We start from the raw sequence: 21,926 nt of genomic DNA on the forward strand, positions 1-21,926 counted from the left end.
TAAGCTTCTTTCTGTTTTAAAGAGAGAACTGCATATTTGGCCAGACCCGATTTTGTGTCAAAGATATGCCTTTTGTTGTCCTTGTGAAAAACCTCCTAAAAACGTAGCCAAGTTATGAGCCTTGGAAAAATTTCTCTTTGTGCATGGTCACTGAAGACTCCACTTCTTGGGCATACCTCAGGCCAAGGCTGGGCGTGAGGGTCCTGCTCTCGCAGGTCAGGCTGCTAGAGTGCAGGCAGGATCTAACATTTGAACCGACAACAAAAATCTTGTCTTCACTTTCAATGATTCCTGTACTGGGCTCGGAATAAGATTACTGGACTTTACAGAATAAGACACTGATTGCAACGCGCTGACGATATGAATCCACAAGAAAATGGAAGGTGAGGTTCAGAGAAAGCAGCTGGCAGAAGAGAGGGGCTGAAGAGGCAGAAACTAGTAATGGTAATGTGTGTTTTTCTAGTTTGGCTAAAAGTCTCTCGGGGACCACAGAAAAGCAGAGGTGGAGATCTGAGATCTGATCAATAAGACCAACCAGGCAAGAAAAGCAGGACAAAGAAATAGTGAATTGAGTAAAGGGAGAAGGGAAAAAGATACGATACAATGTTAGTTCATAAGGAGAAATATGTGATTAGCTGAGCAAGGAAACTAGTATAAGAAACCAAGGAGGCAACACATCCAGGTTGGACAATGGGGCTTAGGAGCAAACAGGAACCAACATGGTATGGAAAGGCAGGGAGGACAACTTGAAAGGTTGAGAAACTGGGGAAGAGACGAACGCAATGAGAATTTTCTGGCCAGGGAGACTAGAAAGGAAAAGACGCCTGAGGAACTGGGACTGGCAAAGAGAAAAGGAAGAGGTTTCAAAGAGGAGGCCAAAACATGTTTGGGAGATTGGGGCAGAAAAGGGTTGCTTCGATGGAAATAGGTGGAAGAGTCTAAGCCCCCTTCCTTCAGAGCCTCAAAATGACTGCCAAGAGCCCTTGGTCTTGCCAGCGCACATACATTTCTGTTCAAAGAATTGTTTTTTGCAGTTGTTGCCCCAGAGAAGGAAGATACCAAGCACTGAGTCTCCCATTATGGAAAAAGGGAAAGCCAGGTTTACTAGAGCTTTTATGGCAAACTATCATACATCTTTTCCAAACTTTAAAATAAACTCAAAATTCCAGGTGATGTAGTTCTGTTTAGTCATATATTAACTCAAAATCAGTTTTTGAACCATGGCAGAAAGGTTTGTCGCAGCAGCCCTCAGAGGACAGCACCGAAGTGGCTGCCCTTACAGCATTATTGCGCCTGGGTACTACGGAGGGAATGAAGAAGGAAGGTTTCGGCATGTGATATTTTAAGCAGAATCTTTATGCCACTTTAACTTTTATTTGAAAATTCTTTCCGTCTCACTATCACATCTATGTGTCGGAGCAGATTGGCGCGGCTAAGCAGCAACGGCTTCCTCTGCAGTCCGCAGATCGGCTTGTATCGCGCTCGCATCAGCGACACACAACGGACAGCAGCACATCGCCTCTCACGCACGTCACCCACCACGACCTCCACCAGCTGCCGCGGGGATCTTCAGTAAGTAATTACTACCCTAATAAAGTGAAGCAAAACGTCCCAAAACATCCCAAAGCCCCGCATCAAACTCCATTTCACAAGCACAGGAGCTCCCGACACAACATACTTTTGTAACCTATTTCCAATCGAAAGAAGGTGGCTTTGGAAATGGAGTCGCGCAAAGTTGTAGGGTGTTTTAGAGCGCAATGCCACCACACGCTCCAGACCTCTCACAGGCTTTGAATTTTTCTTTTTTTTATGGATGACAGTGCTCTTAAAATCTGAGAACATCGTTTACTACATGCACCTCAGGTAAGATATTGCTTTAACCTTGACTTTACAGGAGTGGAAGCAGGGTTTACACCAAATTCACCCACATGCAACTAGAAGCAGAATTGGGTCGCAGAGCTCAAACAGAGAAAAGAAAGTAGAGTATTTAGTTGAAGTGAAAGAATTAAATGTATTTGGGAGAGCAGTGAGTAAAAAAAAAAGTTAATTTAAATATGATTCTTTTGCAGCCTATTAAGTTCTCCAGTATCAGAATAAAGTCTGCTAAAAGTTAGTAAATAAAGGCTTTCAGAAGAGCTTTATTAAATCACTTATGACTTATCAAGTTAAAACTCCAATTCAGATACCATAATAAAACTTTCAGAGAATATATTTAATTTTACTGGAAATCAGAAGCCAATTACCAACTGCAGGAGTTACTGTGTGCTACAGCACTGAATAAATTCCTGTAAACAGAATATTTACCAACAACTTGGATTTAGTTCTCTAAAGTTTCAGTTTCTGAAGGTCAAATAACTATGTAACTGCTTAATAAAGAAGCAAAGAAGTACCTCTAAATATCTCCAAGCTCTGATGGGCTTATATTCTGCTCCTTAGGTGAGGTATTAGCAAAGCTTATTTATTTTCATTTCCAAGGCTTTTATTTGCTCATTCCCTTGTGGTAAAGCTGATTTCCATGATGATTCCCTTCTTAATTTTAATACCCTTTTTACTCATCATATAGACATAAGAATTTTCCATAAAATAATGAAACGCTTCCAAAGGAAATGAAGACAACTAGGAGAGGAAAGTAAACTAAAGCTTACTTTTTTTTTTCCAATTAATTGATCCACTGTCATATGCATATATGAAAGATTTTTTTTTTTAATGAAAGGAAAATAAGGTTAATTAACATAAAACCCCTCACTCCTTGAGATGTTGAATTTTGAATTTTATCCATGCTGCCTTAAGTGCCTTGATTTCCCAGTAATGACCTAGTTCTCCTAATGAGTAACATTAACCCCTGGCTGTAGCTGTCCAGGACTTAATTGTCAACTGGAGCTGAAACAGGAGAGTTTGCCGATCAGCAGGTATGTGGTATATTAACTCATGTCATTTCAGACCCTAATAAATAAATCTGTTGCTAAGGCAACAGGAACATCAGCTGTATCACTTTTTTCTTTTTTTTCTTCCTTCCTTTTTAAAGGAAACTGCCTTTCACACCGAGCTTTTAAAAAAGGAAATTAACTACATGTAACCGTAATTAGAAGAAACATCGTTTCTCATCTCGGAAACATATCTACATTAATGAAAAAAGGCATTCAAAAAGAGGACTGCTTTCTACTGTGACCAGGGTAACTGAAATTATTTCCCACCACTGAGGGAATGCAATTTGAAGTATACATCTGAGTGAGAACAGATCACAAAATATTTTAGCTCTTTGTATTTCGCAGATAGTTCCCCTCTCCTTTATTAGCCTGCTGATGCCAAATGAGCAAACTGCTTCAACTATTAATCAGGAGCTCGGGCAATTGAAACCACGCAAGAAAAAGTATCACTCATAAAACCTAACACCTTTTAACTCTGTGCATCTTTCAGTATGATTGGCAGAAATGCAATCTTTTTACAAGATATAAAATCCCCCTTTTTCAGCTCATCAGATTTACCGCGTAACGCAAAGTTACGTGCCTGATTTAAACGTAGATGTCGTTGCTCTTTTCTGTCTTACAGAGGCAGTTACCTGGCTCTTGACTGGGGAAAGTGAGAAGTTAGGGCAGTGGCTTGAGAATCAGGCAGCGCCAACGCATCTCAAAAGGCACGCGCGGTTCGGTGAGCCGTAGCGGAAAAGCTGGTTATTTGCCTCCTGCCTCAGTTTCTCCATCTGTAGGATGGGAACCTGAATACTCCTGTAAGAGACTAACAGGTTTAAGGTTTTACAGGTATGCAAAATGCATACAAGTGCAAGCAGTAATAATAGTTGTTGTTTTCCCTAAGGTTTAGGAAGCAAGATCTTGGTACTCGCTACTTTTGTTTGGAGACAGCGCACTGTGGAGGCGCCTCCAAGTGCTTCACTGGTGGATGTCATGACAAGCATTTCATTCCCTGCCGTTTTACCCAGGAATGAAACGCTGCCCTGCACTGTGCATGAAGGGAAGGCTCCATGCATGCTAGAATTTGTCCTGATTATCATCACACTCTACAGTTTTCAGAAACGGTAGGTCCAGGTTTAGTTGGGGACTAGAGGACAATTCTTCTGAAACTCCAGGTGTCCACGTTTCAACCTCAGAACCAAAGAGATGCTCATAAAGCCAAGGAAAGGGAAATGAAGAGATGCTCATAAAGCCAGTTATCGCTCTGGGAATGCCTACCATAGGCCCTGATGTATCACAAACATAAGCAAACTGCTCCTACCCAAAATTATATCTGGCTTTTAAGCTGGAGAATATAAAGGTAATACAAAGGGTATTTATCCTGTTATCAAAATTTGAGATGTTTTCTCTTCTGAACTATCAACTTCTTATAGCCCTTAGAGAAAACATGTTATAAGGAAGATGGAAAAAACATTGTTGAGATGTTCATTATATGAGGAGATTTTTCATACTTGAGAGGTCTTCATTATATTCTGAAAATTTCTAAAAGATCTTAAAAACAATGATTCCTTAATAGTACATCTTCCACTGAAAGGGTTCAATACCCCAACTCCCCAGCTGTGGGAAGAATTTTCAAGATTACACTTCATTTATGAATCAACTAATAAAGAATGGATACTTCCCAACTGCCTTTCCAGTTTACATTTAAATCTGAATTTCTTGGAGTATTTCATTAACTTTCTTGAATTGTTTGCTACTCATCAGAAACTAATGTGTGCTGTCAAACTTAACTCTAGTTTTCCTTGCAGGAGAATGAAGTTAGGTTATTTTCTTTTCACTTTAAATGTTCAAGAAGTGAGGGTATCAGCTTCTAATTGGTGTCTCTACGTACACTTTTATGGCAATGTTTCATTCACCATGTGTCATCTGTATCACATCCCTAGTGAACACAGTTTTCCTTGGGGAGCATTAGATACCTTTTCTTACACACTGCTACAAAGTTTCCGTTTTAAAATGGCTATTTTACATCCTACGGGCTTTTTACCATATCTGCTCCATTTTAGTTAAGGCTGTGGAGGATGCACATTGAGACCAGCAACACGCCTGGCTACTGAAAGCTGATTTCTAGGTGGAGCATCTACTCTTTTGCCTTTTGCTGTCTTCCTCTGTCTGCATCCTGATGGGACAAACTTTGGTCCAAAGAATTCTGCAACACGGGGAAAATATGACTTGGGTTACAGATTTGTTGCTTATTAAAGAAGGAGCATTCTCACCTGGCTCTATATTAAGTACTTTGAACTTCTGAATGCCTTTTAAACCTTAAAGTTGAGCACACTAACTTCAGCGATACCCCACTTTCAAAACCGACCACGGGGCACAGCCGTATCTTTGCACATATTGTTTTCCCTGAGAGCAGAGAACCTTCAGATAATTTTTGCCATCTAGATTGTTTCTTCCTGAATTTCTTCCTCGTGACTTCCACGGCAGTTCCTCCTGCTCTTGTATCTCCTTGCCCACCTCCCTCCAGGCGCTCTTGTCACACGCTGACACACACGATACGAGATAAGGGGCATATCTCATCTTTTACATGAATTGATAACAGACGTTTGTTTTGCATGCGTGTGTAAATTCTCTCAGATCCCACCCGTGATCTTTTATCATACCCGTACAATTAGGGGAAGAAAAATTGATTTCTGACCACTGTCGGTTATCGGGTCTTTAACGGTTGAGATGATACAACGCACACAGGGAAAAAAAGAGAAAACATGAGGCCCAAGTAAACGCCTTGAATTAAAAGAATGAAAGAAGCAAAGAGCCTAGAATATTATAATAAAATTACATACATATCGTCTGGCCTGCATGACTATGGTTTGGGGTCAGAGGATTTGCAACTGCACTCATCCACATTCGCACATGGAAAGAGCTGAGTAACAAGCTGCTGTAGCCCCAATTACAGCGAAAGCTTTGATGAGCGTCGGGAGCCTTTTCGGGGTGCAGTGAGTGGGAATAACGTGTATGTGTAAATGCTCCCGTGTAAATGGTTGGGGAAAGAGGACCGCATCACACCAATCACTGCCGTCTCCTTAATATACTCGTCATTCACTGCATGTGTATTTTATTACGTTGGAATGAAAATCTGTGGTACGGTACAAAGTTCTGATCAAATCTGGGAACTCTGTCCATTGATCATCGAAATTTTGCTGTCTGTTCTCAATAAAGCGTATTTACACAAAGGAAAACTAATTCTATGGTGTAATATTTACAGAGAGAAGTCAAGGGAAGCATTGCCGTCTTTTATACAGATCTTTGGCTATAAGTCATTTCTATTAACAGTGCCTTGCTATAGATGTTTATAACAAAACATTAAAGACTTGGTGGGAAAGGAGAAAACAAATTACTCTGCAGAGATCCTAGCAACTCTGCTGAAATACTGTCAGTTATTTATCTACTGTCAGCAGAGGTTGCACACTATAATCCTTGACAGGCTCAGATTCGGGAAGAATGAAGAGAAGGGGCAGGGATTGCATTTAAGGGCCTGTTCTCATGCAAAGACATTTTAACACAGATTTAAAGCGAGAATGTATCTCCTAGAAAATGTCACTGTCGATTTTGATACATTTCCAAGCAAGCAGGGCCTACATTTGGTTGACTTAGTGAGGGATGTGCTAGAGGCTAACACCATATTTTAGGCCATTCATGCTCCCAGTGTAGGACTAACGCAATGAGGTCACCATCACTTCATTTTTAGAGTTTTCCTACAACAACAGCGTGATTTCACAATGGTATATATTTTTTTATGGTTAAGCCGAAGAGTTTTTTGTTAGGTGAAGGGGAACAGAGGAACATATAAATCTTCCTTTCCTTTTTTCTTTTTTTTTTTTTTTTTTAATTAAGAACACATGCAAATCATCAGTGTAGACAATGGTAGTTAAGTATTATTGTATAGGACAATATCTGCGAGTGCTTCACGCTGGAATACAAGCACGATACCACTGCCAATGTTTTACGCACAAAACCCCCCCTCGCACATTACAACACTTAGCTAAAATTAGCACACTTCACCGACATGCTCGTGTTAGGCCTAAGAAAGGGATGCTTTTAAGTGCGGACGCCTGAACAAGGCACACAACGTGCTTGCCTCTAATTAGGGAGCCAGCGCGTATTTTTGGATGTGCGGCGCGGCGCGGGCTCTGTTGACGGTATCTGGTTTTTACCTGCGTGCTCTGGGCCACCAAGACGCGCCTGCCCGCTCCCGAGGACGCCCGGATGCCCGAGGAATGCTAAACGGGCACCTTAATTTCCTAATTCATATTCCCCAATTAAAACCCAAACTGTATTTTCGCGAGCAAATTTACATAAATCAGCTGCGCAAGCATCCTAACACTAAAGGGTAGGAGTTCAGCCCCTGCCACTTGCATACGCTCGCCTAGCAAAAAGCCCGGCGTTTCGGATTTTCGCCGCAGAGCCGTGCTGCGCTGGCACTCTAATGGGCTTAGAACAGTAAATTTTGAAGAAACTGATTGCTACCCCCGTAGCTAGTAAATGCCTGCCTGGACCCAGTGGCATTTGAAAAAAGTGGTTTATCATAAAATTATCCCAGCAGAGTCCATTCGGCGAGATAACATCATCATCATCATCATCATCAGGACTCCATGCAGGACCCAACAGCTCTGGCACAATATTGCCAGTCATTTATCTGTTGTCAGCACAGGTTACACACTGTAATCCTTGACTGCCTCGGAATTAGAATGTCTTTGATGTCCCCACAAGAGTTTTTTGCCCGAAGGCTTTACCAATGCTCGGCGGCTCAGTGTTTATTCCTCGTAATCTTCCTCTCATCTCCAGGCTAGCAGTGACAGATGGTTATGGGCACACAATAGTATTAAGAGTTTGATATTTTTTTTCCCCTGTTTTTTGTGTTTTTTTTTTTCCTTTCCCTGCGCCGCGCTCTCTGTACAACAAATAGCTATCAGACGCGGGCCAGAGAGCTGACATGGCTCGCGTAGGTAATGGCAAACAAACAGCTCGGGTTGATGCTTTCTGTCATTTTCCCTGCTAACCCTGCTTGTTTTCATTGTATACTCTCAAAGGTAAACTATATTAACCTTATAGACTGTTATTAAAAAGATATATCTATATGAGCATAAAGTGCTTTTCTTTTCCCTTTTTCTTACTCTTTTGATTATGAAAGTAATACTGCTGACATATTGAACAAATATCGAATGTCAACATAAATTTTTAGTGTGTGATAATATTCCCCTTCATATAGCTGTGTGTCAGGCGGGAACCCATGGATGATGCATAGCAGTAAATAACCCAAACAAAATTAGTTCTCTTGTCAGCTTCTACCTTGTATGTCCCCAGGCATCAGTAAAATTGACTGCACGCTAGATTTTCAAAATTAGCCCTAATGTTAGCTGTGTGTCTGGCAACCTCCAAGTTTCCAATGTTCTACTATATTACCCGTAAGGATGAATGTGTTACTTTTATATTTTGGCATTTGCTCTTGCTGATGCGGCTTTTTTTTTCCTCTTCTCCAAATTAAAAATAATTTAGCTTTAACAATAAGTATGTGCACAAACACAATGCCGCATCTCTTTAAGCAACTAACTTTAGGCAATTAAATTAAATTAAAGCAAAAATATACACAGAAAGAAAAGGAATTATTCAATTTAATATTGTTAATTTTATTACTTAGCTTTGTGCTATTTTATGCAAACTACTGAATAATATGGAAAATATTTTCTTTTAGTCTGCTGTTTTTGAATGCAACATTTGGAACTATTTAGGTTAGCATTTAAAGAAAACAGCTCAGCATCATAAAACTTTTTATAACTGACCGTCTTAAAAATATGCATTTTTAAATGTGGTCCTCAGTGAATGAGGATGAAACGGCTCAAAAAATAAAAAGGAAACTAAGCTTCCTACACTTGCTACAGCAAAGGAAAACAGACAGTGTCTCCAACTTTAATGCACTAAATTTTAAAATAACACAGGGCATTTTGGAGTCAGCAGTGAAACATGATTAAAAATAAATGCAGCTCCCCAAGAAAGGCTATGTCGGAAGTGTGAAGTTGATTAAACAAATCCAAAGACAGATTCCACATCAACTTCCAAGCCCTAAATTTTATGTTCAGACATTTAGAGTCAAAGATGAAAATCCCTTTAGGTATCAGATGCTGCAGATCATCTGGGAGAGCTTCTGGAGTTTTAATGTGCTGGAAGTCAAATCCTCCGCAAAGGCGATTTGCCCTGTCGGTGTGGCATACTTATTGCTTCACCTGAAAACAGTTGCTCTCGGAAAATCCGACCTACTGATCGCCCCAGCATCTCTGCAATAAACAGCCCATAATCTGTGGATGAAGTGAACTCTAATCAGGCCACACGCAGATTAAACAAACTGCGAGGAATAAAAACTAGATTAAAACGTTCGTGCCCAATACCGGAAGATTATCAGGACATTTTACCTCTTTAAATCCTAATTTATGTCGGAGTCATGCTAAAGTTTATATGTTCGTGGTGATTATGCAGCACAGTAGATTTCTGTCAGTTCAGAGAAGATTCTGTGACCAGGTATTTGTGTCAGCAGGAGAAAAAATATTGCTTCGTTGTTCATACGTTCAAACATGCTTTCTATTTATGTAACACTGAAAGGGCATTTTTTAAATGTAGGTACAGAGTTAACATCAGCTGTCCAGTGCGACCATCTATCTTTACACTTAATCACTTACATTAAAGTAATTAAGATGATTTAAATAACATTACGTATTAATTGTCATCAGTGGATTGCTTTATATGAAAAGAGTGTTGCCAGAATTATGTGCATCGTTTCAGCGGCAGGGGTATCCCTTTCTTGGGCAAAAAAGAAGAATCATTAACAACAACAGTTAAGCGCCCGGTAGGTATTCCTGAACGTAAATTCAAATGAATTATTTTGAATAATTAGACATTAGCGATGTGCCTTTTCCACGTATGTATGTGTGCGGCGTCAGTTTTACGTTCAGGAAATTACTTATACTCGACAGAAGTCACAAACAGCATTAAAGCAAATTCATAAATCTTGGGAAGGTACAGTATTTTGATTTGTTCACCACTTACCACCTGTGAGGCCAGACAACATGCAAAGGTCTCTGCTGATAGCCCGCTCCACTCAAGATATTACAGGGGTTAAAAGTCAGATGTTGCTTATCTCCTTCTTGACAAGGATTTGTACTTTCGGATGCTCCAGCCTGGCCGGGTTTCTCCGGCGTTGCTAATGGGGAAGGAGGCCTCTCCGGTTGGGTGGCAGGGAGTCCAGGCTGGCCTTCACAAAGTCCAGACTCGAGACGCACGCCGCTGGCTTTCATTAAACCTCCCGGCGCTCCGCTCTGCTGCCGGGGAGGCAGACCCTCGCGCTGATAAGCATCTCCAGTTCTTTTAACACCGATTAGCTTTTCCAAACGGGCAAGCTTATGTTCTGGCATGAACCTGTGAGCAAAAAGAAGAAAAATTCCGTTTATGCCGGATTTTGATTTCGCCCGGTGATTCTTAATGAGTTAATTTTAAATGCAAAGACAACCTGGTTAGTAGTTTTCATCAAAGCAACAACTCCACTGGCATTCAGGAAATGACACATGTATATAGGTTTAGCGAATATGGTGCCTGTGAAATATGTCAGATTCCCTGGCTGAGAATCCAAAGGTCTCCATTAAGCCACAATTAACGCACAAGGGAGGACAAAACCATTTCCCTGCTAAACTAAAAAGAAGCAAACAGCTCTGGGAAGTAAAAAAGCAATTCCGTTTCCTTAGCCATTAAAGTCTTGGCATTTTTGCTGAGACTATGGATAAGGTTGCTAATAAATGCCAAATGCAGGGGTGTTCACTATAAGATCAATCCTGTCCAAGTCCAGACCAAGAGTAGCAAATTATTTCATAGAAGGTAAATGAAAGCTGACATAGAAAGACTAATAGTACTGGCCAAAGTCTAATAATATGGGCCAAATATGTACCTGTGGCATGTAAGTGAGTCTTCTTTAACCAACTATCATTGCCCGATTTCTAAAATGGCCATTTTAAAAGAGATATCACAAATTACTAAGAAAAAATCCTTAAGGGAAAAGGATTTGCTCACACAGTGGGCTGACGTCCAGTTCGTACTCTTTTCCTGGTTGACATCTAAAATAAAGCTACGTGGACCTGCCCATCACTCAAGATACTGCGTTCTGCTCCAACACTTGCAAATTGAGGAGGCCCCAGCGGCAAGATACTTACTGCGTTAGAAAATTGTACTTGGAGCACTGCATACCAGTAAAAAGTGCGTAATCCCCAGCGTGCCAAGGCCGCTGCTGGCTCCTCCCGGCACCTGCAGAAGCATAATGCAGCAGACCTGCTCCAGCCCTTCACGAAAGGAGATGCCACGTGATCCCTTCCCAGGAGGAAAGCAACCACCCTTGGTTTTTTTGGAAGAGGTGTGAGTACTGAGCATAGCTAAGGAGGGGAAACTGAGGCAGAGGTATGACGTGACTTTCCCAAGGTAACGCTGGCAGTACGAGATGCGCCGGGCTCCTCAGTTTTGTACGCGCTGCAGAAAACCCGTCCCACCAGCAGGAGACATCTGAGCAGAGTTATATGCAGGACACTCGACTCATTTTGTAATATGTGAAATGTAACACTTTATGCAAATCTAGCTATACTATTTGAATTAAGGTAGCGATGAATTATGGTCCATGCTCAGGAGATACTCAAGAAGCGAAACTCCTTCGTTCAAACATGACTCCTCTAAATTAACATAGAGAGCACTACACGCACGGCCATCATGGGATCCTCACTCTATACCTCAAGTTAATTTACCCAAATACTATTATTTACTTACATGCCTTTCAGTGTGATTATGGTTCTTCCAGATAAGTGGAGACATCTGAATTTTCCGTTTCCTTTTAATTTCTGAATGTTTACACACTATGGCCTGTTTATTGAACTGTTTACTAAAGTGAACACTTGCTCCACTTTATCAACCTCCTCCACAGTTCTGCAGAGTTTTACTCAATCACAGTAAGAGTTCATTTCGGAACGGGGAACAAATTGCTTCTTTAGCTGTTTGTCAAAACAAATATTCTTAAATCCTGGAATCATCCACTTTACTCTGCAGCATCTTTAAACACAAACAGACCCTTCTCTTTGAAATTATTACCAAAATACAAACACACACACACTACGGGAGGTTTACTGCACTCACACACTTGACTAATTGCTCTGAGGATTTTTCTTCAATAACCCCTAAATCCCCTTTCCTAAGTCAGTATGCTGCATAGCTACTCCATTTAATATGTATTCTCTGATTCGGGTTGCTGCCCCTTGGCATATTATTTTTATGTTCATCTACATTAAGCTGTATTTTCTATTCACTGATCAAATCACCTACGAGATCTACATTTTTTAACTGCTCTCCATTACTTGTCCTATCTACTCTGTGGATGCAATCAGAAAAGTTCAATCACATTCAATAGCCTCATCCAAATCAATTACCTATATTATAAACAAGAGAGGATCCCAAATGAGTCTCGGAGTTAAACCATTTCCATCTCAATGAATTAGCCACCCTCAACCAATTCACAGACTTTAATCACCTTTACGAGTAAGGTCCTTCACACTTACAGCCAGGCTGTTGTTGCTAATAGCTTTTAGGTAGAATTTTATCAAGTGTCTTCTGGAAATCAAAATCCACATGTCCTGCCCACGATACTTTCTGAGGAGACACCTAAGAAAAAGGTAGCAAGTTCACACCCAGCAAAACACCACAGAGAGACCAGACTCCTGCTCCGAATCACGTTTTGTAGGACTGAGGCACGTGGGTGACAGTCTAAACTGCTGAATTACACACCATCGCTGGGCGGTAGTGTCTCCTGTCCAGTTAGGACACCAAATCAAACCTCCCCGGATGGACCGTTAATTTTAGATCACCTGCTTATCTCTTGTCTTCTCCTTCGGAAGTGCGTGGGTGGAAGCAACAATTCAAGAAGGACAGTCGACTGCCATTTGCAAGGAACGAAATTTTATAACACCTACAGCTTTTTTTTAAACTACTTCGCATCCCTGTGAGGATATATTTTTACATTTTTACGCATGGGAAAAAGCTGAAGCAGAAATAGGTTTAATGACTTGCCCCGAATCACAAAGCCCGTGACTGAATTAAGGGTAGAAGCAGGAATTCTTCATGCCTAGCGTTTCCCCTCAGCAACAAAACCATCTTTGGCCTTTTTATTATTTCACTGGTTTAATGTCTTTTTACCCGTACTGTGTCCCACTTTGAGACCACGGCAACCATCCCGGCACGTTGCAGAGCACCGTGCTTGTGTCTCTGACGGCTTCGGTGCTAGCCCAGAAATGCTAGTCCAGGCTGACAGTACGCAAGAGACCCGGGGAATCGGTTATTCATTCAGTGCTTGTGAACTTGGCCAAAACATTTAGCTGGGGTCACAGTTTCCACATGTGTAAAGCTGTAATTAAGGAAGCCACCTGATTCTATGAAGTCCTCAAGAGCCCGCTGCTGGGTACGGCACTGCTACGTCTTCTTTTTGCTCCTTATTCCTCCTGATAACAGCACAAAGAGATACAATGCTATGCAGTTCAACAAAGTCCTTAAAAATGAGAAGGTGCGAGCCAACCTTAGATCCTGTTTACACTACGGGAAAGACCAAGGTAGGAAGTTGGTTTTGGAACTGATTTACCAAACCAAGTTGAACTAACAGATTTTGAAAAATCATCCCCAGAAAAAGAATCACTTGATGCGTGAGAGGCAGGACTACCTAGGTACGCCATCTCTTCCTGTCTGTCTTTAATCGCTCAGCCAATCGTCCATTCAATGCACCATTCCTGCTTCTGAAGAGGTTTTTTTCTTAGTTTCCAGTCCTCATAAATCTGATCTGTCATTGCAGAATTTCTAATAATATTAGATAAAACTTCACCGATTTCTCTCTGGAATAAACTATTTAATATCCTTTATTTAAGACATGTGTGTGCAATCAATTCTGCGGTATTTACTTGTATTACACACACAGTATTCATCATCTTGACAATTTTTAAAAGTTTTAGAACACCATTTCACTTAACAGTTTAAAAAAAAAGATTTATTTGATGGTTAGCTTTGGAACAAGTTATCTGCATTAACTTCCATTGTTTTGGCATAAAGTAGTTCTGTATATTTTACTAACAACAGTGGAGACATGATAAAAGATGTAGGCAGAGAGCCATAAACTGCTCTAGTTGGAACCCACAATATTCATGTAAAAGCATTAATTCTTTTGGACTTTGATTGGAGGACATGACTGGGTTCAGTCACTTGAATTTTACTACACGACTATGTATAAAATGTTGTACCTGGATATAACAATTTTAACGGCAGAAAGACCATTGTAAATCATATACAGTATAAACTTGTCCACATGATTGGAATGATATAATGGATATTGTAGTCCCTAACCACTAGCTAATGTTCTTTATGACACTTAAATAAATGACCTGAAAATAAACGAATAGCAATATGAAGTCCTCTAAACCAGATCATGTGCATTTCCCAAAAGTATGCTGGAGAAGGACAGTGTCTACTTAGCACATTTTTTGTGTTTACATTTTCTACAGAACACTCTTGCTCCAGCTATTCCATTTTTCCTCTTCCAGACTCATATTAGTTTTTCTTTTCTGCCTCCTTCTAAACAGAATCATCTCTCCATCCAGTACCTGCCCAGATCTCGGTCATTTATAAACGCCACAAGCACGCAGGATTTCTATATTGCCATCCAGCCAGGAATCTCAAAGACAAACATAACTTGAAATCATTTAAGAATCGTAACAAAACTAGGAAATAAAAAACTAGCTCTACTTTACCGAGGGACAAAATAACATGCAGGTTCAGCAAACTGTCCAAAATCACTAAGGTTGCAGAACAGCCAGAATTAGCCTCTGAATTCCAAGATAATGTGCCTAAAATATGCGTTCTTAGCTTCTGTTTTATGTTGCATATTAAAAAAAAAAAAAAAAATCAACGAATGGTTGTGCCCTCAGCCTCCGCTCTCCAGCCCTAGATCTCAACCGTGTTGGCATGCTGAAGCCGGGGCACTTCTTTCTTCTCTGCCAACTAATTACTTCTGGGCTTGTTTGTACAGAGGGTGTCATCAACGTTAGCGATGCAAAACTGTGCTCCAGCGGTTCGTTCGGAGACAGTATCTGCTCCCATAAAGATCATCAGAGTTCCTGAAATCCCTGTCTAATTTCAGAAGATACAGCCGCAGAGAGGCTGGATGCGGAATAGCAAAGATGGGGTAGGAGGCTGCTGGGTGTCAAACAGACCTACGTTTAAGAAAAAACCTAGTGAGCTACAGGAGCAAACGCGTAGGATTTAGTCATTGATAAAGATACATCCATTTTTCTCATCCTTAGCTACACAATGTACACTAATCATCTATAAAAAAATGCCACAGTATTCTATTTTTAATACGGGTGTTTTTATTTTTATTGACTTGATGCTGTGAAATCTTGCACATGTGAGATTTTCCAGAAAACATATCACCAAAGCCTACAAATATTGCCACTTTCAACAGATACAACAAGGTCTTTTCCCTTATATTTTAAAAACATGTAAAATGTTTTACTTGTATGAATAATTCACTTCTATATATTTAAAAAAGACAGTTTGAAAAACTTAGATTTCTAATTTTAATATCATGACTTGTTCTCAGAAACTAAAAGTATTTTTCTTCTTTTATTTATTCCGATTTTTGAGGCTCTCTGACACTTAACAGACAATTTTAAAACTTTATGAAGACCCTAAAAACAGTAAGTCTTGAAAACTTTTCGCTTGCTGCATCCTGCTTATAGGTGTTTGGTTAAAAAGACAGAACGATGGCTTAAAAATTAACTAAGTTTATACACCCTGAAAATTCCATATACTAAAAGTCAGTTTGAATTTCAATCTGAATATCTGCCATTTGGACTGCCAGACTTTTTACTCTCCCCAGTCTACATGGCATGCATTTTCTTTGCATTTATGCCACGAAACCCCACTTGCAGGAAACGCATGTACTTCTCCTTAAAACAGACGTGCGTTTTCCCTAGCTCTTTCATAACGTGTTGTCCTGCTCCATTGTATGTGCTTATTCACAACTCTTCATTTGCCCTAACGAAAAATTACTTATGGGAATTGGTTTCTTTTCGTGGCACCAAGAGCCACTTTGTGCACTATTTTATTAAAAACAACAACAAAAAGAGAATGGAAGGATGATGATGTCACTGTCAGATGAATAGAAACCACATTAGAAGGACTAACTGAAGCGCTGTTTTAGGTTAGATCGAATTATGAGGGCAAGTTTTGAGTCTCGTATGCTGTTTAGAAGAGCCGTTCTCAATGAGGGGGAATAATTTGTAAGAATGGACAGAAGCTGAAAAAGTATTTTAATTCTGAAAAATTGGCACTTCTGTACCTTTACTTAGATTTGCAAGCAAACTTAAAGACAGCTCTGGAAGTACAGCAGATATATATATATTGCCATTAAAAGGGTTAGAAATAATAAAAGAACATAAGATAAAGAGCTCTCCAAAGGCCAAATACAGGAGGGTCGCTTGCAATGCCAGACAGTCACGATCAGATATACGAGCAACCTACCCCAGGCCTCGGAGCTGCAGCAAATACACTGGAGAGCTGCCGCGTTCCCTTTGGCGTTGCTGCACAGGCACGGTGTAACTTCCAATTTAACAAACTCATTGTCTGGGAAGCTCCTTTGTCTTCCTTTAAACACAATCACAAGTTTCTCCTTGCTAACTGTAGTATTTAGCAGAATTTATGTGGCCTAAAACACTACAGGGGTTCTTGAACAGCTTTCAGGTTTCTAACACCGGGAGCCCATTGGGCTCATAGTTGTTGCAATAGACAGTGATTTTGCGGTGACAATCACTGCAATAACCAGGAAAATTCTACCTTTGCCCCTTCTTAATTTCTGCTGGAATTTATCCTGTTCCCACACTAAATTTGTTTCCACATTTACTACAAACGAATGCAAAACTACACAACCTGTATCGCTGGTCAGGCATTGCACAAACACCACAATTGCACGGGCAGTTCTGAGCTTTCAGAACTTTGTCTGTTCTGTCCTAAGAAAAAACAATGGTCACAAAAGCAGTTTTGTTGAGGTCAAACTGCAACAGACAGCAACTAAATCAGTATACACTTGGTTTTTATATTTAATGTTACAAGTCACCCAACAGTAGTAAAACTGATGCATTTGTATTTGCTTACTTCACAAGAGATTGCATCGAATCACAGAACTGGGAGAGTAGGTTTTTTCTTGATATTTTTTCTGTGCAACTATCACATTTTGCTATACAGCAAAAATAGTTGTTCAGTGTGGTCAGGTGTTCCAAAGCTGTGCTACGGTTCAAACCTAAAAGCTTGAAAGAAGATTCCCAATTAATATTTAGGGATGCCTCATTTGATATTAGGGTTCAGTGAAGTTGTCACATACTCTCCATGATCTAATTTCACTTCCTAGTGTGTAGCAATGGTTGTAATTCTTCATTCAGAAGAGGGAAGAGATTACTTGTCAGCAGTAATCTCCAACACAGATAATGCCATATAAATATTAGGGGCTTATAAGCATGGACAAGGATTAGGAGCAAAGAGAGAGAACAGAAAGAAAACTGAGCAGAGCCAAGATTAAGCACTGGGAAGGGAGCGGCAAAAGAAAATACAAGGTCTGCGGCTGAGCTTGTCTTCCCACAGTAGAATATATGTTTTCATGGGTAGACTAAGCAGGGTTTACGGAGAGATTTGGAGTGCTAGCAGCATCTCCCTGTATGCGAGGTGGAAGGTACAAGAAAACAGAAACATTATTTGAGATAGGTAATCACTTCCCGTTGTCATAATCTTCTCTGAAGTATCCTCTCTCCATGACATGAGAGAAATACGGAAGCAGAGAACCACACACGTTGGAAGGAGCAGGCAGAGATCTCAGGTCTAACCTCCTGCTCAAAGTTAGATCCCACTAGACTGGGTTGCTCAGGGCCTCGGCCAGCTGAGTTTTGAATAACACCAAGGATGGAGACTTCGCAGTCTCTCTGGGCCACTTTTCCAGTGTTTGATCGCCGTCGTGGTGATTTTTTTTTCTTGTATCTAGTTGGAATTTCTCTTGTTCCAACTTGGGTCCACTGCCTCTTGTCCTTCTACTGCCCACCTCCAGGCACAGCCTGGCCCCATCTTTCCCTACGCCCTCCCATCCTGTTGGTGTAGACAGCAACAAGATCTGCCCCCAGCCTGCTCTTTCTAAGGCTAAACAACACCAGTTCTCTGGGCCGCAATTCATATGTCCTGTGCTGCAGCACCCTAACCATCCCCACAGGTCTCCGCCGGACCCGTTCCACTATAGTCTTCTTGCGCTGGGTGGCTCAACACTGGACTCAGGACTTCAGATGCTGGACCACGCTGCAGGTACTGGACACAGGCATCTTCTTCCAGGCACTCTGACATGAAGTGTGTAATAGGTGTTGCTGCTAGCAGCTTGCTGGAGGGACAGCACCGTGAACGATAATGCCAAAGAGAGCGAAGGCTGACAGCAGCTGCAGAACTTCTGCCTGTGGACCCAGGAGTGACAGGGAGTGAGAAGATGGGCATACAATGTATGCACCAGGATGGACACAGGGAAATGGAAATCACAAGCTCTGACTTCCTTCTGACACATCATCCAAACTATCGCTCTTCTGGCTACAAATCAGGCGAATGCAACAACCCTTGTCAATCTAGTGGCACGGTTGATAAGCGGGCAGGATACAGAGATGCTCCCAGAGAATAAAGGCTGGATGGAGATCAACCACAGGCAGTTGTTTTTGACTAAGTGATAAGTGACTTGGTCCTTCGGATGCGGACAGACGATGAGGTAGGCAAGAGAGCAGAGAGATCAAGAGTAAAGAGAATAGAAGAGAAATAGGATAATTCTCACTTTCCTCAAACCACATCTTCCACCTAGTTTTCCAAATATATTCTGAGCGAAATCCCTCAATATCTAGTATTTGACACTGCCAAGAAATTTCACTTTTTCTTAGAATTTACACTTTTCTTTCCAATCTAGTTTCAGTCTGATTCAACAATGCTCCTACTGCGCCAAAGATGTCCAATCTCTAACTCTACACTGAATATTATATTTGAATTTCTAACATTAAAATTACTGCTTAAGATGCAACTATATAGCCTGCATACTAGGTGATCAGGATTTTAACTGAAGCATCCTGCAACCCCAATTCCCCCCAAAAACATGGAAAAGTACCATCTTCTAAAACATCAGCCTGCAGTGAAACTATGCAGAACAGGCACAAAGGCAGGTGAAACTAATACAAAACACGGTTCTTGAAAATCCCTGCTTGCCTCGTGTTGATTCCTCTGTGCTGCTACTCCTTTCAGACAAAAGCATACCTATTCTAATCCAGCGCTTGTGCGATTATTCCATGTTGTTACGTATCTACTGTTGACAAATTACTTCAGCGCTATCTCAATCACTTAAGATCAGCAAAAAAAGTCAGATGGTGATTACTGCACTTTAATACAAGGAAGGTGACACGGGGCCCACTGAAGTCATAGGCAAAACTCCCTTTGATTTCAGAATATCACCGTAAATATATTCTTTCTGAGTTCACATCTTAAATTCCCTTAATCACAAATATAAGAAGCTATGCAGAGTTATAATTTCTAAGAGCATTATTCTTAATTAAAATTTCATAATTTGAAAATTAATAACTTTGAAAATTCCCCTGAAAAATGGTAAGGAGCTACAATACATATTTGATAATGCAGATGAAAATAACTTATGCATGATTTTGTGCAAGATGCAAAAATAGTTTTCAAAAACTGTAGTTAAGCCAAGATGGGAATCAATACTTTTTAGAAAAGTAATTTTCTGTATTTTTAAACATTGGACTGCTACACTGACATTGCAAGGTAGTAGACACACTTTTGGAGCAGTGAGAGCCACCTTGATAATGACTGACAGAACTTCAGAAATTGTTGACTTAAGTTTGGCTTTTGCAGAAGTTCAAAAGAATGGATTACACTGCGGAAAAAAAAAAAAAAAAGCTAGGCTTCTAAGAACTGCAAGGTTTTTAGGGTTCTATAGTATCCTAAGGGATTGCTCATGTTTATTAGTGCTTACTTAAGTAGAAAAAAAAACAACTCAGCTCCTGAGTGCTTATTTAGGAAATGCAAATTTCACATATAGCTCCAGACAATACAGTATCTCTTCTTGCTAAACAGAGTTGGAAATGGGTGCTTGAAAACTGATATTACACCTTAAATCATCCAAGCTTCTGCTTACTTCATTTTTTTTTAATTATAACTAATACCAGGATCCTGTAGCATATAATTTCCTGTTTTGTGGAAATCCTTCTAATCAGGATATTTAGAATGGATGTCCCCTTTAAATAGACTGTTTTGTAACATACGCAATGCAGAAGGGAGTGCTATCATAACACTTCAATAGTTAAGTGACTTTATGAGAAAAATACTTCCAAATGTTTCCTAAAACCTTCCAAACCGCACCAAAGAACATTATCGTAATATTATGTTTCCCTATGGCCTCCAATATTTAAGCTTGCTATTCTCGAAATGATACTTGGATGAAAAATCCAAGTTTATGTAATGTATAAATTGTTCCTAAAAGAAAAGTCGCCTTTAAAATTACTCTGCGTAGATGTCAGATATTTTACATTTTCAATAGCGTTGCTGTATTAATTGAACAAATAGCATTCTAGCGCTTTGGGCTGCACATGACCAGCCTGTATTTTAAAGCTGAACAGTCACTGTGTGATCTTATTCATAGCAAATACTGAAAACAATAACTGTCCTAAATGATTACATATCAAGTTTCGCTTAATAGATATCCATATTTCTTGTGCAGTATACATAATCCATATAAACTGTATACCATATATCAATAACATATTCCAGCGAATCCAGCATCAAAGAGTTCGTTTATAGGAGGTTTTCATTTGACTCGGGGTTGTAATGTTCTGTGCAAGCATAAGCTAACCATTTCACTGATTTTGCCAGCAAGCTGCTTTTTGGCAGATTATTGGCAGTACATATTGGCAACAAACTAGTGCAACTAAGCCCGTCTTATAACTTACAGGTAAATAATGATTTTAATAAATTTATGTAAAATGTTCCACTCGCTCACATCTGTTTTTGATAATTCATTCAAGTGCGCAAATGCAAACTTCTGCGTGTTTCTCAGGCAAACACGTAGTTCACCTTAATTGTTTAACACTTTTTCAGGTACCCCAAGAAACAAATACGCAATGAAGCCTACTTGCACTTGAAGGCTCAGCTGAAGTAAACTAACATTATCTGAAAAAGCCAGAGAAACGAATTAAAAATAATGATCTTGTACACACAAAAATCTAAAACACATTTTGTCAAGAATACAACAATGAAGTAATAAGAAAAACACAGGACTACGGTACAGTTATCTCGGCCACAGGGCACTGAAACCGTAAGGTCCAGGCATTGGCCCCCGAGCCTGAGGACTGTGGGGCAGCGCAGAGCCTTCGGCCCCTACCTGAAAATGTGCTACTGTATTAAATAAATTGGTATTTCCTGGCGCTACAACTAAAGGGTACGTGCATATGCATTTGCATCTCAGCTAGGCAGCGTGGTTTAGAAGAAACCCTGAGCTTTAAGTTCGACTTTGCCAGTGTCTCATTGTCCAAACACCAAAAGTCTTTCTTCATCTCTAAAACTACAGTGGCAGCATACCTCTGCCATGTAAGGATTAAGGGTTTTTTTCAGAAAGCTCTAAAAATGTTATTACTACTAGTAGCACTACCATGAAAGGAAAAAAAATCCTTGGACCTCCTTTTTTTGGTATAAATCAGCATGACTCTCTGATGCTGGTTTAAGATAGCTGAGAATCTGTCCTTTAATGTGCCGGTACCAGGAAACTGCCGCTGCATCCTGGTGGCTCCTTGCAGAGTCTACGCTGCCAAATTCCTGCAAAACCTACGT

The 21,926-nt window shown here is 40.3% G+C and overlaps 1 protein-coding gene and 1 long non-coding RNA gene across 25 annotated transcripts in view; one reads left to right on the forward strand and one right to left on the reverse strand.

Moving 5' to 3' along the window:
• The window catches only part of GTDC1 (glycosyltransferase like domain containing 1), a 193,130-nt gene that overhangs the window by 25,863 nt on the left and 145,341 nt on the right, over positions 1-21,926 (reverse strand). For 20 of the 21 annotated variants that reach the window (XM_026089026.1, XM_026089024.1, XM_026089043.1 and 17 more), the window contains one exon: positions 10,008-10,376. In XM_026089026.1, coding sequence (XP_025944811.1) covers positions 10,008-10,376 — 369 coding nt within the window. Of the gene's footprint in view, positions 1-10,003; positions 10,377-21,926 lie in introns of those variants that run through there. The other variant, XM_026089046.1, reaches the window with a different exon arrangement.
• On the forward strand, positions 1,482-6,206 carry LOC112977090. 4 transcript variants are annotated; one of them, XR_003257316.1, is made up of 5 exons: positions 1,482-1,572; positions 1,821-1,863; positions 2,853-2,909; positions 3,026-3,173; positions 3,814-6,206. It is a non-coding gene; the product is annotated as an uncharacterized LOC112977090 (long non-coding RNA). The 4 variants fall into 4 exon arrangements; XR_003257317.1 differs by lacking the exon at positions 2,853-2,909; XR_003257314.1 differs by having other exon boundaries at positions 1,512-1,863.

This window comes from Apteryx rowi, unplaced genomic scaffold (genome assembly GCF_003343035.1).
Source record: "Apteryx rowi isolate R43461 unplaced genomic scaffold, aptRow1 scaffold_8, whole genome shotgun sequence".
Taxonomy (NCBI): Eukaryota; Metazoa; Chordata; class Aves; order Apterygiformes; family Apterygidae; genus Apteryx; species Apteryx rowi.